General features: G+C 55.2%; 1 protein-coding gene across 2 annotated transcripts in view; it reads right to left on the bottom strand.

Annotated features, from left to right (window-relative positions):
* Positions 1 to 5,249: 5,249 nt before the first annotated feature.
* Positions 5,250 to 15,281, bottom strand: part of Camk2a (calcium/calmodulin-dependent protein kinase II alpha) — a 60,096-nt gene continuing 50,064 nt past the window's right edge. For both annotated transcript variants that reach the window (XM_005380581.2, XM_005380582.2), the window contains 3 exons: positions 12,775 to 12,869; positions 8,533 to 8,761; positions 5,250 to 8,364 (listed from right to left, as the gene is read on the bottom strand). In XM_005380581.2, the coding sequence (XP_005380638.1) occupies positions 8,361 to 8,364; positions 8,533 to 8,761; positions 12,775 to 12,869 (328 nt within the window). In that variant the 3' untranslated portion in view covers positions 5,250 to 8,360. The remainder of the gene's footprint in view (positions 8,365 to 8,532; positions 8,762 to 12,774; positions 12,870 to 15,281) is intronic.

The raw sequence follows: 15,281 nt of genomic DNA, 5'->3' as shown, positions 1-15,281 counted from the left end.
AATTTCCCAGTTTGAAACTTTGGAAACTGCTTCGAAAGATGTAAAAGAGTGCGGCTCCTGGGCCTCCTGTCCTGCAGACCACTTGCTCTGCCGACTTGGGGGAGCAGCACAGAGGGCTGTGTCCATCGTGCGCGTGACAGTGAGGGTGACAGTGTGCTGGGCAGTGTGCTGTGGGGAGAGGACCCCCCCAGAGTGCCAGGGGCAGCCTCTTCCCAAGGTCAAGCAGGGGTCAACAGACACCAGGGTCACTGTCTACCTTGCGGTTGGTGCTTGGAGGTCACACCTCCTGCGTCCCCTCACCCTCTCCAGCCTAGTTCATCTCCACACAGTGTTCTGAGCAGGCCCAGGGTCCCGCTCCCACCCTTCACCTAGGCCGTGCCTTCATCCTGACCCCACCTCTCCCATCACCCATGCATCCGCTACGTCCTCCTAAGTGCCCTTCCTCCAGGAACCGAAGCTCCAGCCAGATGAGGACTCCCCGGGTCTTCACTGGGTCTGACTCAGCCCTGTGTCTGGTGAACCTTGACAGCCCGGCCCTGCCCAGGGCACACACGTCCCTCTGGGAAAACGCGCCTTGTTTCTCTGTGGTTACGGCTCTTAATCACACTCCTTGGACCCCAGAGCACTTTGGGGTGGCAGCCAGGCCTCGTGCACACCCCGCACACAAACCCCGGCTCTCCCCAGTTCTGCCCCTCCTGAGCTGGGCTGTTGTGTGGAAGCCACTGCACCTCTTCAAGCCTCTGTTTGTTTGTAAAATGTGGACAATGACAAGTCCTCCCTGGTAGCCTCGTGTGGGTCTGGGCTAAGCTGTGGGACCCAGCACAGGCCTGGGTCTTGGTGGCACATGATACACATCGGTTGGTTGGAAGAATCCCTTTATGTCTGTGGTCTCTGCCCTGCCAACTCCTCCAGGACCAAGACTGCACTTCCTCCCTGTCCACTGCTTTGCAGGCGGACAGCCTGACTGAGCACGGTTCTCTGGTGGCTCTTGGGACAACCAGCAAAGGGTTAAGAGCGTCACAGGGTTAAGAGTCGGGATCCCACGTGACCCTTGGTTGCGCAGCCTCAGGGTCTGCGGTGGCTGCTGTCTTCCACACTCATTTTTTGCCTGTGGCTCATGGAAAGTTTGGCTCCTTGAGCTCCAGGACACTCCCTCTGGGGCCCGAGGCCTCAGTGACACTGGTCCTGCCCAGGAAGGGCATCCAGGGCCGCCTGCCTGCCTGTGAAACCTTGGCCAGCGGTCCCTTTGCTCCATCTCTGCCTGACTTCCTGCCACCCCCGCCCATCCCAAGGCAGAGCAGCAGCCTGCCTACTCTGGCCAGCAGGGCCTCTTCCCAGCACACCGTCCAGGAACACTTTCTGTTTGCGGGGGGGAGCCTTTTCCTGCTAATGTCCACAGCATCTGAGAGCTGCAGCCCCTCGAGAATGGTCCTGAGAAGGGCCAAAATGGATGTGGACATCTGCTGACCGGAGTCAAATCCCAGCTCCACGACCCAGCTGAATCTGCTTCTTCACCTCTCCAAATCCTGCCATCCTCAGATGTAAAATGGGAAGAATGGAGTTCCCCTTGCCGGGGATTAAGTGAGATAATATTAGATGCCCAACATTTATATTAAAGAAATGATCAAAGTTCATATCGGAAAAGAGCACGGAGAGCCCCCTAAGTAGAATGGGTCTTGTCCAGCTGGCCCTTGTCCAGGTGAAAACAGGGGCCTAGCTCCCACCTCCAACCAGAGCAGGAAAAAGGAGCTTAGGAACTGGCCTGGCTAGAGCCAGGCATGGCCAGGAGGAGGCTGGTGCTACCCACTGTGTGGCTGGGCCTCAGTATCCCCAGCTGTACAAGGAAGGGGTTGAACAGGGACTATGGATTCCACCAAAGTACCTCAGGGGTATGAGGCAAGTGGGGCAGAACTCTCCCTCCACCCTCCCCGTCGGGCCATTTCTAGGGACCAGGCTGTGGGATCCAGGGAAAAAAGCAGTGCCCCTTCTGCAAGCTGGACTTGGGATTGGCTCCCCCTGGCGGAAGGGAGTTCGTGCCTCCTGCAGAATGGGCTTCGCTGGTTTCCCCAGTGATCCGAGATGCCCCTTGCAGAACCAGTAGGAAGTGTGAGTGGCACAGCCAGAATACTGCCGGGCCTGAGCCTCTCTTTGCCCTTGACCCTCGCTTTGCCCTTGACCCAGGGTCTCAGCGTGTCAGGGCTTGGGTGGCTGGAGTAAGAGGCAGGGGAGAGGCTGACGGTCAATATTGATCTTGCTGAGTTAGGGAGGAGGATGAGGAAGTGGGAATCCTGGAGTGGGGCTTCCCGAAAGAAAACTGCATCTCTGGCCTCCCAGTGTGTGCGTGGGAACTGGAGAGGCAGGCTCCACACAGGGTTCCTAGCTTGCGTGCTTACTAAAGCCACAGTTGCCTGGCCCCTGCTTGGCCTCACGGATCCTGTGCTCGGAGGTCGGGGCTTGCACCACTCTATTTTCAGCAGATTCCCTGGGTGAATATGCAGCAGCCAGGCCTGCTCCTGAAGTCGAAGACCACAGGTTCAGTGTCATTGTTATTATGAGGAAACTGAGACCCAGAGAGGGGCCGTGACTCAGCCAAGATCACACTGGGAGCGCGTGGCGATGAACACCCCTTTCTCTTTGGAGGGAGGTGATGATCCACTTCTAGCTGCATCCACCTGGGTGTGCAAGGGGATGGCTGGGCCAGGCCACCCTCAGGGAAGTGGCTTTGGAAAACTTGGCGGGCCTGGTGGAAAAGGGAGGGTGGGGCTAGGCCTAGGAGGAAGGACAGGAGAGGGGCCCGTTCCCCTGAACCAGACCCACTCCAGCTTGCCCTGTGCAAACACTCCCAGCACCTGCTGCAGGACATTTCCGGGAAGACTGGCTAGGTCTGGGCAAGCGTCTCTGCTGCCGGGGCCCCATGTCCTTGAAGGTATAAAACCACCCCAAGGCAGGTTCGGGGCACCCTCAGCCCCCTGACTTGTCTGGCTCTGAGGCCTGTTCTGCACTCCGCCCACCCAGCACCCTGGCTGTCAGCCTCTGCTCCCCCTTTCTTCTGTTGTCGCTGAGTAGCTGTACAAAGCTCTCCCCAAGCCCCCAGCTAGCTCTCTCTTCCTCCCTCCCCCAGGCTCCCCAAACCTTGCACCTCCAGGTTCAGCCCGCAGGCCCGAATTCTCCAGGGGACAGGTGGCTGGTCTAGCTCACCCTTGAGCCTTCCTTACATGCCAGCCAGGACCCAGCAGACCCAAGGAAGCAGGTGCTTGCTGTGGCTCAGACTCCAAATCTCACGTCCTGATCTCGCACTCCGAGCCTGCTCAGCAGCTGCCCTCAGCCCTGGACAGCACAGCCCTTGCTCATGGGGTGAAGAGAACAGCAGTGCCCTCAGGAGAGGAAGGTTCTGGGGATCAGCAGCACAAATAGTAAGAGGTACCTGATCCTTGGTGGCACCCAGCATTGGCCACTGTCCTGCAGGGGCAGGTAGGATGCTCCCACCCACTCATGTCCACCCCTCCTTCACTCCAGCAGCGTAGGTTTGCAGGGAGACTGCATGTGAGACCGCCAGGGCCTTCTGTGTGCCTCATGAGTGCGGACAAAACACCTTTCACACTCCAGGAGCACATACTTGTGCAGACTCTTGCTTCATGACTTCACACCAGCGGCCCGTGGTGGGGTAGGGAGAGGGCCTATGGCAGGAGCCTATGGAAGGACCTGAGCCAGGCGTGCAGGCTGCTGGTGCAGACAGCGGAGGAGGCAGTAGTTAGGAGAGGATGGGGGGGGTGAGAGGGAGGGAAGTTTCTCAGAACACCAGTCATGATTTCCCGGCATCCAGAGGCAGAAAAACACAGCCCAGGGTGAGGGAGGTCCCCGGAGGGAACAAGAGCCCTGCACTTCCAAATTAGGAGGCCGGGTGAGTCTGGGATCAGGGTCTTTGAAGAAGCCTCTTTGCCTGTGAGTCTTGCTAAACTTCATCCTCAAAATAGGGCTGTTTTATTAGAACAAGAGCATGCTGTGAACTATACAGCATCCTGTCCCAGATAATACCAGTGTTTTCAGTGGAGCTGCTGCTTTTTGACAGTTAAAGGCTATTTATTTCTTCAGGTCAACTGGGCCCTCCGAAGCTTGGTAGACGCCGAGGCCAAGGACCACCTGTAGGCCTCTCCTATGCTGCCACCTGCTGGCAACTTTCTGTAATGGCAGCCCACGCCCTTAAGCCCTTCAGCACTGCCCAGGTGGAAAAGCTAGGTTTAAATTGGGAATTCCCCACGCAGGTTTGTGGGTTCCTAGGCAAGGTAACAACAGAAGTCCCCAGGTGCTTCTTGTTCATCTCAGCCTTGCCCTGCACTCTTACTGCGAAGGTCTTTACTGTGTGCATAAGTACCCTCCCCATAGACACTCCCTTACCCTGCAGCAAAGATAGGCTGGGAAAGTCGCTGGCGCAGACCCTGGAGCTCTGGATACTCAGAGCTTGGCCTAGGGGCAACTGTGGCCTCTGGGGGCACAGCACCTTGGTTCTGTGGGATCCAGGCCTGGGGCTGGGGTGGGTTAAGTTGATCAACATTGCATCTGCTTGGGAATGTCCTGGTCTTAGCCCAGAAATGATGCATCAGCAGTTGGGGTGTTTGGCCACTCTTGTGGGCCAAAGAAGCTCCAGGCCTCTGCATCCCCACCCTGGGTCATCGACCCCCAGCCCCTTTGCAGCCTATGGGCCTCCTGCAGCCGTCCAGCTCTCCAGCCCCAAGGCCCTCCTGGGACACTTGGTTCACAATATTGTTTCGAGTATAGAGAATTTTCCTTCCCTTACCCCATTCTCCAAACCTCCCTGGGTGCTCTGAGGGCCAGGGCTTGTCTGTGAGGTTGGGCTGAAAGAAAAGAATGGAGAGGACTTTTTCCAGAACAACGTCCTCTTCAAACAAGGGAAACTGAGGCTCAGACGCTCAGAGGACACAAGCCTTACCTGGAAGCCCCCGAGGGAGGCTTTAACACTTGGCTGTCTGTGGCAATCCATATCCACACCCTTGCTCTTGCTAAAGGTGCCCCAAGTGCCTGAGAAAAAGCTGACTCCATCCCTTGCTCTACTGATGGGACATGTGGTCCAGGCCTAATCCCACAGCGATTGGCTCAGCCCCGAGCATGTGACCTAAGCACCTCCAATCAGAATGAAGATTACGACTTTCATTTTGCAATAGGATAGATCTAGAACAGGAAGCGAACACCTCCTAGGGTGATGTGCTTGACCAAGACAGGGAGACAAGAAGTGCACAGGATTTTGTAGCTATTTATTGCACTGAAAACACCAAGAATAAAACAGACACCCCTTCTTCCCTCCCACCCCCCAATAGCAGAAATTTTGAGCAGTGGTCATTCAAGTTCACAGCCACGTATTTTAAAAAAAGAAAAGAAACAACTGAAACAAAACCCCAAACAAATAATAACAAAGAAACCAGCATGGGGAGTCTGGCAAACACATCCCCCAAAGGGTCTCCCTTTCAAGGGAGACAGGAGGCCCTGGGTCAGGATTTGCGCTGCAGTAGCGCAAACTAGTAGAGCACTTTCCTGTAAATGGAGTTGCATGCTGGAGCCTGGGTTTTGACTCGGGTCTGGATTTTTTGCATCTAAAGGGTGTTCACGAGGAGCACAGAGCTTGTCTGGTGAGGTTGGGCTCTGGGCAGCTTTTTCCTGCCAGCGTCCCCTGCCTGTTGTCTGCAAGTCACCATGGTGCCCTGGGGCTGACACCAGGTGGCTGCCTACCCACAGGAGTGGCCTGTGTAGTGGGGCTCTCTTAGCCCGTGGTGGGGACCTGCCTTGACTTCTCTAGCACATGGAGAGGCACACAGTGGACAAGAGGTGCATCAGCCAGTGAAAGGACATTGGGGTCCTACAGCCCGGTTTCCTCTGATGAAGAAACCAAGGTCCAGAGAGGGGAGAGGACTCGTCCAAGGTCACACAGAAAGTCTAGTCAGTGCTGACAGCTAAAGCCTGCGAGCCCTGCAACCATTTCTCTTTCCCCTGCAGTCCACGGCTGAAAAGCAGCAGACAGGCACCAAAGAGGGGAAAGAAAGGCCAGCAGGGGAGAGGATGGGGATGGGCCAAGCCTAGAAGCAAACAGGAGGCCAGCCAATGGCAAGCCCTGTAAATTCTCACAGGTGTCCTGGGCTTCATGTTCACCATCCATTTGATCCTCCGTCAGCCTGGGTAGGGGTGCTTAACCCGCCTTTAACTGACAGAGAAACAGGCTGAGGAAGGGACCAGAGCAGGCTCGGTAATTCAGCATCCCCGGGTGAAGCCATACCCTCACGTTTGGCTGGGGATAGCCACAGGGACCTGGCAGGTCGCAGAGGGACAGGTGGCTTTTCTGCTGGGACAATGGGATCACTGGGCCTCACTGAGGAGCCCTCTGGGCCAGGGTTAGGCTGAGAACCCACCCTTGGGCCTGGGAAGCAGGATCTCTGCCGAGGACAGAGGCCAGTGATGGGCCAGCTTAGAAACCAGAGGCCTGGGCGGCCACTTTCCTGGGCCTGCAGCCTGGCCTGTCTCACCTGTCCCTGGGCAGCAGGACTTGAGAAAAGAGCCCAACAGACAGCTCGTGATTCGGGGGGGAGACTCAGAAAGTTCTGGATTAAACATTCCCACCAGTTCTGCTCCAAACAATACCCAGGAGGGTCAGGGGAACCAGAGGTTCCCCTGGAACCCTAGGGATGTGGCTCTTCCTCCCCTAAAATCCTCCAGAGGGGACAGTATCTCATGCTGGCAAAACACGGCCACACAGAGGCCAAAAGCACAGAGAGGCAGCAACATAATTCCAAGTCGGACATTGAGAATACAACCTCTATTAGTATTCATTTTTTGTCCAAAACATATAGATTGATTTGTTGAATGTTTTTCATTTCTTTTTTTTTCAACATACTTACTGCATATAAAGTCATGCAAAGAAAACTGCAGACAGGAGCTCCTTGCGGATGGGCCAAGGCATTCCACGTCGGGGCCAACCCAGGGGCAGAGGACAAGGGAGGGGTGGAGAGAGGGACGCTGCAAACCCGAGGGGCAGCGCGAGGTGTGAAAAGTTGAGATTCCCATCGGAGGCCAAAGAGAGCAAGGCGACTGCGACACGTGCTTGTGGGCCGCCCCAGAGGGGCTGGGGGTGGCACACAGACACGGCGGAATGGAATCCTGGGCAGGACCCCACCTTGCAAGAGAAGCAAAGCGGAGCCCAGACACCTCCATCCTGACCACCCCTCCCTCTCCTGCCTTGCCGCTGTAAGTCACACTACCTCTCGAGGCTTCCGTAGTCCCGGGGGGAAGCCCCGCACGGGCTTACCTCGGGGCCATGGCAAGCGATGGCAGAGAGGCCATGCTTCCTGGGGTCAGGTCCCCAGATAACCACTGGGGACAAGGTCCACCTCAGAAATGACCAAAAAAAATGTAGAACAAAATAAAAACTACCCCTCATCCCTTCTTCCAACCCCTCTTCCCAACCCAACCGTCCTCAATAAGTCGAGAGGTCTAGTTATTACATAAATATCCATTAACGTGAAATCCATTTACGAAATACACAGAAGTCTGGCTATAAAAAGGCATGCGGTCCAAGTAGAAGAGATACCTAAACGGTGCTTTCTTTTGCCCCTGAAACACCATCAGATTTCTTCTCTCAGACTGGACAGAGCTGAAATTCTCCAGGGGTAATGGATGGGAAGGTGGGTGAGCGGGTCAGTGTCGGAGGGCTGCGGTGGGGACAGCTGACGGGGTTGAGCTCCCCACACTGTGGCGGGTGGCGGGCAGCAGGTGGGGAGGGTCAGCAGACACCACGAGGCCAGCACGGGCATGGGGAGAATCAGAGCAGCAGTTCAAGGCAAGGGGCTCCTGGCATCTGCTCCTCTCTCCCTCTCCCACAGGGAGATTAGCTTGGGGCAGTTTTTGGGGGGGCTATCTGCCCTTCCCCAGGGACCCCAAATGAGATCCAGGAGAAGGCCGGCCGTCTGTGCCATCCACCCCTCCTTCTCTTGACCCTGGTGAACCCACAGCTGAGGCAGTCTAGCCTATAGCCAAGGCCAGACCGGGCCCACGACAGCTGGGTGGAAGTTGGGGGTCTCCGGGGCCAGCGCCCTGGGCACCCAAGCCCACGAGGTCCTGCCTTGGCAGGGAGAGAACAAGTGAGGCGGGCGGGGAGATCTGGCCGTTTGTCACGAAGTTGTGATGCTCTCCGTGAACAAGCGGGTTTCCTCGATGCAGGTGCAGAGTGACAGTGGCGGTGTCGGGGTGAGGTGGTAGAGAGAATTCCAGCAAAATCCAGTGGGAGAACCAGCAGCACATTCCACGGACAAAGAGTGGATCCCTGCGACACAGCAGCGCAGCGACCCCGGCCTGGTCCTTCAACTGTAAGACACGATGGGGGGTGCTGTGAGGGAGGCACGTGTCCCTCCTTCCAGGCGGCTCGCCCTACCCAGACCTCTGCAGCCTCACCGCGCCAGACATGCCCCTCCAGCAGATACCCCTCCTGTTCCTCAGATTACCCTAGAGGGGACAGGAAGCAAGGATTCTTACTGGGGCAGGACGGAGGGTGCCCCGGATCTGTGGAAGTGGACGATCTGCCATTTGCCATCCCTGCGGTGCCAGACGCGGGTCTCCTCTGACTGGGCGGTGCGGGGGATGCCTCCAGCGTCCAGGTACTGCGTGATGCGGATGTAGGCGATGCAGGCCGACTCGTCACCCATCAGGTGGATGTGGGGATTCAGGATAGTGGTGTGCACAGGCTTGCTGTTCCGGGACCACACTGGAGGTGGGACGGGAGGGGCAGAGGAGATGCAGGGCGCCTTCTGCCTCCCTTCTGCCTCCCTTCCTCCACTCTCTCAACACCCGGAAGCCCTCTCTGTCAATGCAGCCCCTCTGTCTGCCTCACTCTCGGAAGGGAATCTCTGAGACAGGCCTCAGCCACCTGGGAGTCAAGGCAGAACTTGTGGGTAACAGAGGCGTTACAGCCCAGCTGAAAGACAGTGGGTTTCAGACATGCTGACTCCTTCAGACATGGCAGGGGTTTAGAGTCAGTCTCTTCACCCAGAAGAATGGGGCCAAGATGATCACAGAACCAGAAAAGCTTGGTCTCGCTAAACCCAGATCCCCACAGAAACCAGGCAGCACATAAACAAGGGAGCCGAGCTGGGGACAAAACGCTGAATGACAACTGGTCCTCTCCCTCTGGGTCAGGCAGGCTGTGGTGACAGGAGGACCTTGTCCTCTCCACAGAGAGTCCTTGCCCAAGACTTCTCCCACAGTTACCAACTGGATAAATTGTCATACCCGGTTTCTTAAGAGAATCTAGAAATCTGGATTTCTGTATGAAAACTTATTTTAAAATGATCATTCAAACTTGCAGGCCATATGAAAGGTCTGCAATCCAGATATGGCCCATATCCCCTCTACTGGCAAACTCCACATGTAGACAGTCACAGGAACTTGGGGAATATTAGAACTGTAGAATCTTAGAATCTTGAACTTTTTAGGATTACACTGGTAGTCACGGAGTGAGGTCATGGAGCTTTCCACAGTTAGAAGAAAATGACAGTTACGTCAGGCAGGACTGATAAAAGTACTGAAACCCACTCCAGCTGCAGGAAAGAAGAGCCACCACCACTATTATTGCTGTACTGGCTTGAGAAACTCACTTACAAAAGCACACAAAGACAATGACCCAGGGGTAAGTTGGACAGCACATTTTTGCAGTACTAGGGATTAAACCTATGGCCTTGCACATACTAGGCAAGCATTTTACCCTTGAGCTACAGCCCCAACCCTTTTTAAGATTTTTTTTGTCTTTGAGATACAGTCTTGCTAAATTGTCCAGCCTGGCCTCAAACTTGAGATCCTCCTGTCTCAGTCTCCTGAGAAGCTGGGGTTACAGGTGTGTGCCACTATGTCCAGCCGGGTTCTCCCTTGTGCCTTCCCTTAGACTGACCTAAACATGAGTCCTAATGAGTGTACAGCTGATTTAAAATACACATCCCCAGTTCAAGAAAATGTAATATAAATATCCGGTCTCTGACCCCACCCTCTGACTCTGATGCCTACCTTCATTTGTGAGTCATTTACTTCCTGAAAAATATGAAGTGTCTCTTTTGTTTTTTTTTTTATTTTGTGGACTGCAGAAAATATCCAGTAGCATCATTCTCTAATATTCTCATCACACTCTATCTAATCTTTAAATAACAATCAAAAAATCATGAGTCTCAGACCTATAGAACAACAGACTTGAAATTCTGCACTCTTAGACAGACAGAATGTAACCTTTGGTGTCACAGGTTGAGGACAGACCTCAGGGGTCAAGGTCACCAAAAGGCACTCCCATGAAATGTAAGGAGGCCTCTGCCAACTTCCCTGACATCTTATAGGCCTGGAGGCCCACAAGGCCATCCGTTTCAATGCATCCGTTGAGCATTTCTGGAAACAGATCCAGAAACACGAGAGGCCACTTCCTGAAAGAAAAGCAGTCAAATCAAAAGAAGTCAGGCTTCCAGTGGAGCTGGCCCAGGAAAATCTAGAACAATTCCAGAAGGTACAAACAGCTTAGCATTGCTGGGAAGATGAGCTTTGCCGTTTTCTGGTAAGGGCTGGGGTCTCCTGGGGCACCACCCTTGACGTGGTGTCTCTTGACCAGGTTACAGAGATGCATCCTGGTGGATAGGTGGGGACAGGGATGGGGACAGGTCCTGCACAGGGACAGCTGGGCAGCTGAGGTAGGACTTAGCCAGGAGTGAGCCTTTACTCTGGGTCTGGCTCCTGTGGGTTCTTCCTTGGAGGTTCTGTGCTAGATTTCGAGAGCCCAGGGACTGGGCTAGGATGAGGCCCACTGCATGAGGCAGTGAGGCTGGTCAGGGGCTGATGAATGGGCTCCTCTCTGTGTGGGCCCCTCCACTCACCCCTGCGCCAGCAGAGCTGAGTCTCTGCTTCCTTTCAGGGCCTGGAGAGTTTACATGGGGAACCAGCGCCCTCGGACCGCCGAGGTATGATGACGGCGGCAGTGATCTGCAGGGAGCTCCGGGGTGACAGGCACTCATGGGGTCCAGCCACTGCTCTTTGTATGAGAACTCAATCTCCCTTGCTAGCCTTAGAGAATCAGAGTTCAATTCAGTAAAAAAAAAAAAAAAAAAAGATGGAGCCTCCTGTTTTACAGCTTTTATCTGGGGGAGCAGGGGTATCCTGGAGCCTCCGTATTCTATAAAAAGTCAGCCAGAGGATGCAGGCCAGGGGAGGCCGTCAGCCCAGGCCGGCCGCTAGTGTGTGGATGGAACAGGCAGCACACAAAAAACAAGGGCTCCCGGAATGACGGAGTGACGCAGGGCCTGGTTCTGCCGCTGACGGGCGGGATTCCTTTGGACAAATCACTGCCCCTCTCTGGGCTTCAGTTTCTCCTTCTGAATGACAAAGATGATTCAGTCAGTAAAGTACCACCCTTGTTATGGTCACCATAGATGAGTGCCACTTGCACTTATTTCATGAAAACATTTAAAATTACATATTTCTTTTAAAAAGACTTTCTAATATAACCGTTACTGGACAATGAGTGTCACAGAATAAAATTTCAATAAGGCCAGTGAAAACAAAATAGTTACATACCCCCTGCCCCATGGTCTTGACTGCAAGACATCTGGGGATATGCTTGCTCTTTTTCTTCATTTATTATTTATTTTATGGTACTAGGGGTTGAACCCAGGGTCTTTGCAGGAAGCTACGTCCTCAGCCCATTTTGTTTTGTTCTGTCTTAGACCAGGGTCTCGTTAAGTCACCAAAATGCCCAGGTTGGGTTGAATATGTGACCCTCCTACCTCTGCCTTGCAGAGTGCCTGTGTATCACCATACCCTTCTATGCTTGCTCTTCAGTGAAAAGAGAAATTAGAGACTATCAGAGAGATGTGTTGAAGATAGGCTAGCAACTGAGTCTTTCCCTTGGTGAGGCCAGAGTATTGAAAGAGAATTAAAATCGACCGGCTTTCTCACCGTGCAAACTAGGGCTCTAAGTGGCATCTATATACACCTGAGATCACTTTGTGTACCCCCCACCCCCAGGGGTGGGGGCCCTTCACCTCGGTGGCCTGAACTGCATGACTCTAACCCGTGTGCCCTTTGCTTGGTCTCTGTCTGACCCCTGGGCTAGCTGAGACACAGACACGGGCAGAAAGCACCTTGGTCAAAGAAAAAAAAGAAAAGAAAGTGCCCTAGTCAGGCCAGGCCTCAGCCCACCAACAGCGCCTAGTTGCAAAACTCTGGAGGTCTCTCCTGAAAATGAGAGGCCCAGGAAGGACAGACACGTAGGACAGAAACCTAGACAAACAGGCGGGGCACAGCAGTGTGAGCTCGCTGCCCTCCCCTTTCCCAGACTACCACTCCGGGGGCATAAGCATCGCACCCAGAAGCCGGCTTGTGACCTGCAGGCCAGGGAGCCCGTCCAGGCACCCAGACCACTTGGGGTGTATGCCAGCAGGAAGGCTCCTTTTTCTGCAAAGTAAGGCTGTTCCCCAGGGTCAAGGCAGGCAGGGTGTGTCCCATGTACTCCTGGTCTCTGGGACTCCCTGCCCCTACCCCATCCTCAATCACAAGAGGCACAGCTGGCCACCGAAAGGCCAGGGATAGGAGAGACAACCAAGAGTGTGCCAACCCCCGTCTACACAGCAGTTTCCTCTGCACTGGCTCCTGAGCTGCCCCTGGGGCCCTGCCCGTCACCCTGCTGTGCCATCCGGCAAGACACGGAAACGAGAGCAGACAAGGGCACCCCAGAGAGAAGGGATTGCTCACGGTTTTCAAAATAGAATCGATGGAAGTCCAGGCCCTCCACCAGGTTCCCCAGGGCCTCAGGCTCGAAGGCTGTCATCCCAGGGTCGCACATCTTCCTAGGGGGAAGCCAGAGGAGAGGGGGCTGGGGCAGCTTCTCGCGGCGCCCTTGGAGGTGAGCCGTGAAGGGGGAATGGTTGCCCCCGCCTCACAGCGTCAAGGACGCAGCTGGATGGGATGGGGCTTGTCACCTTTCAAGTTGAGGGGTGAGGGGGCATCTCTAACTGACTGGTGCTGTCCAGACCGAGGAAGCCTAAGTTCAGGTCTTGCCACTTGCTGGTTATGAGACCCCAAGCAAGTGGCTTAGCATCTTGAAGCAAGAGCACCATGAGTGGGGGTGCACAGAAGGTGCAGCACTATGAAACTGAGCCTCCCCTCGGCTCACCACCCTGCCACCGAGCTCTGGGCAGTGGATCCCGAGCACTTTTCCTACTTTGTCCTCCTGGGATGGGGGAAGGTGCCATTCCTTCCTGTGGAAGTGACCTCTGCTCATCCAAGCCAGGTGTGTCGATGGAAGGGGTTTGCTTTGTTAGTTGGAACTGTGGCTGGCAGCAGCCCTGACTGTGAGCCTGTTTCCTCTTCAGGAAGATAAGGAAAGCAGCACTGGAGGAGGGGCTAGCTGGGAGCGTGGGAGGAGCACAAGGCTTGGCCAAGGAGGCCCCAGCAGCAGGAGCCTGGGTGTTTTCAGGGGGTTTCTCCCTGCCAGGTCTCGGCCTTCTGGAGGCGCTGGCAGCCATGCCAGTGAAGGGGACAAATCATCTACCCATCCTCAGAGTTACAGGATCTCTGGTGGCACAACACCGACCACCATGACAATAGCAATGAAGCCAGTACAGGACGCACTCCCCGGCAGGAGAAACTCCTAGCTCAGGGTGGAACTGAAGAAACCACAAGAACGTGGCAGGTTCTGCGTCCTCTGAGCTGGACAAACCCCTCATGGGTGACGCCTACACAGCTCCTTTGTCCACTCAGGATCTCAGTTTTGCAGCTGGTATAAGCCAGGGGTGGGGTCTGTGCTTGGACCAACCGGGGTGTTCAGGACCCTTCTAGCTCCAGAACTGTTTGAGGAGGAACGCTGAGGGCTGACCATGTGGCAGGCTGAGCACCCCGTAGAAGCAGCCCCGCTTGGGGAAGTGTCTGAGTGTTCCCGTCTCCTAGTTTAGACTTCTCAGAGACTGCTGCTCTAGATGCACTGTGCGTACGTGGAAACTGAAGCTCAGTGAGATGAGGGGCTTACTTAGGGATAGGGAAGCCCGGACTCAAGGGTACCATGGCCCTCGAGATCATGACAAGGGTTGGAACCTAGACCAAGACACAGATGCCAAAAGAGGTTTCATCACAGAGGTGGCAAGGGCCCCCAGGACCCTCAGGAATGACACTGAGAGTCTTAGGGCCCACACTTCCCCTTACTCTCTGGTTGTGCCTTTCTAGAGCCACAGGCATGATACATCCCAGTTTTTCTAGGGCTGGATGCAAAACCAGCACAGCAGCGTGTTTCTGTGCTTTTAGGCAACACCCAGCCACACACAGCTGTGCATGGTCCTTGTGCACATAGTCGCAAATGCACATGCAAATAAGTGCACGCACACACGTGTTTAAGTGCACGCCGGCCTCAGGTTCACCGTGCACCTTCCAAGGGCCTTGATCTCCAGAAAGAAGCTTTGCCACCCACTGGTCCTGAAAATCTCGCACGGTGAGAATGTGCCTGGCCTGCCACACCTTTGGGAAGGACCCTGCAACTCCCGGTACAGAGGAAACCAGGATAAGGCTGCCCAAGGAGCAAACCCCAGCCAGGTTGCCTTCACCCTTAACCCAGTGGCCAAGGGTCACCTACCTTGGTTGCAGCTTTTGTCCACCTAAAAGTCTACTTGTCGGTCACCAGGCACAGACCTTGCCGGCACTGGCCAAAACGCTAAGGCCTAAACCCAGAAGGTGGGCTCTCCCTAGGGCCAATCCAGGGGCTGCTTCTGAGCCAGACCAGGAAAGCAGGAAGGGCCACCAGGGAGCGCTCCAGCCCAGCCCGTGCACGCAGCAGCCCCTCCAACGGCGCGTGGGTGTGTATGGGAAGTCTCAGACTGCCTGTTTCATTTTATGCCATTTGTGTCCCTGCCTTCTTCCCTCAGACTGTAATGAGCGATGGCTCTGCTTCGAGGTGTTTGCACCCACCCCTGCTCGCTGACGGTGCCCACCCTCTTGGCTTTTTGCCCACTCCTGCCCAGCTGTGGTCGGAGGTCTGGGGAGGAGCAGCGCAAGGACAGGCCTGTTCAGAAGACCGAGGAGGGGCTGCCTCCCTGCCCTCCTTCAGACACTGGGATGGAGACCCCTCTTTCCTTGGCGAGCAGAGGGACTTCGCTGGGGTTTCTTCTGGGAATGCCGTGCGAGGAGGCGGAGCGGGAGTGGAGGACCAAAGCAGGCAGGAGCGCGGTGAGCAGAAAGCTCGCTGGAAGCATCAGGTCTGAACGCAGCCAGAA

Source organism: Chinchilla lanigera, unplaced genomic scaffold, assembly GCF_000276665.1.
Source record: "Chinchilla lanigera isolate Chin_1 unplaced genomic scaffold, ChiLan1.0 scaffold00014, whole genome shotgun sequence".
NCBI lineage: Eukaryota > Metazoa > Chordata > Mammalia > Rodentia > Chinchillidae > Chinchilla > Chinchilla lanigera.
This window is presented reverse-complemented; position numbering and strand designations above follow the sequence as displayed.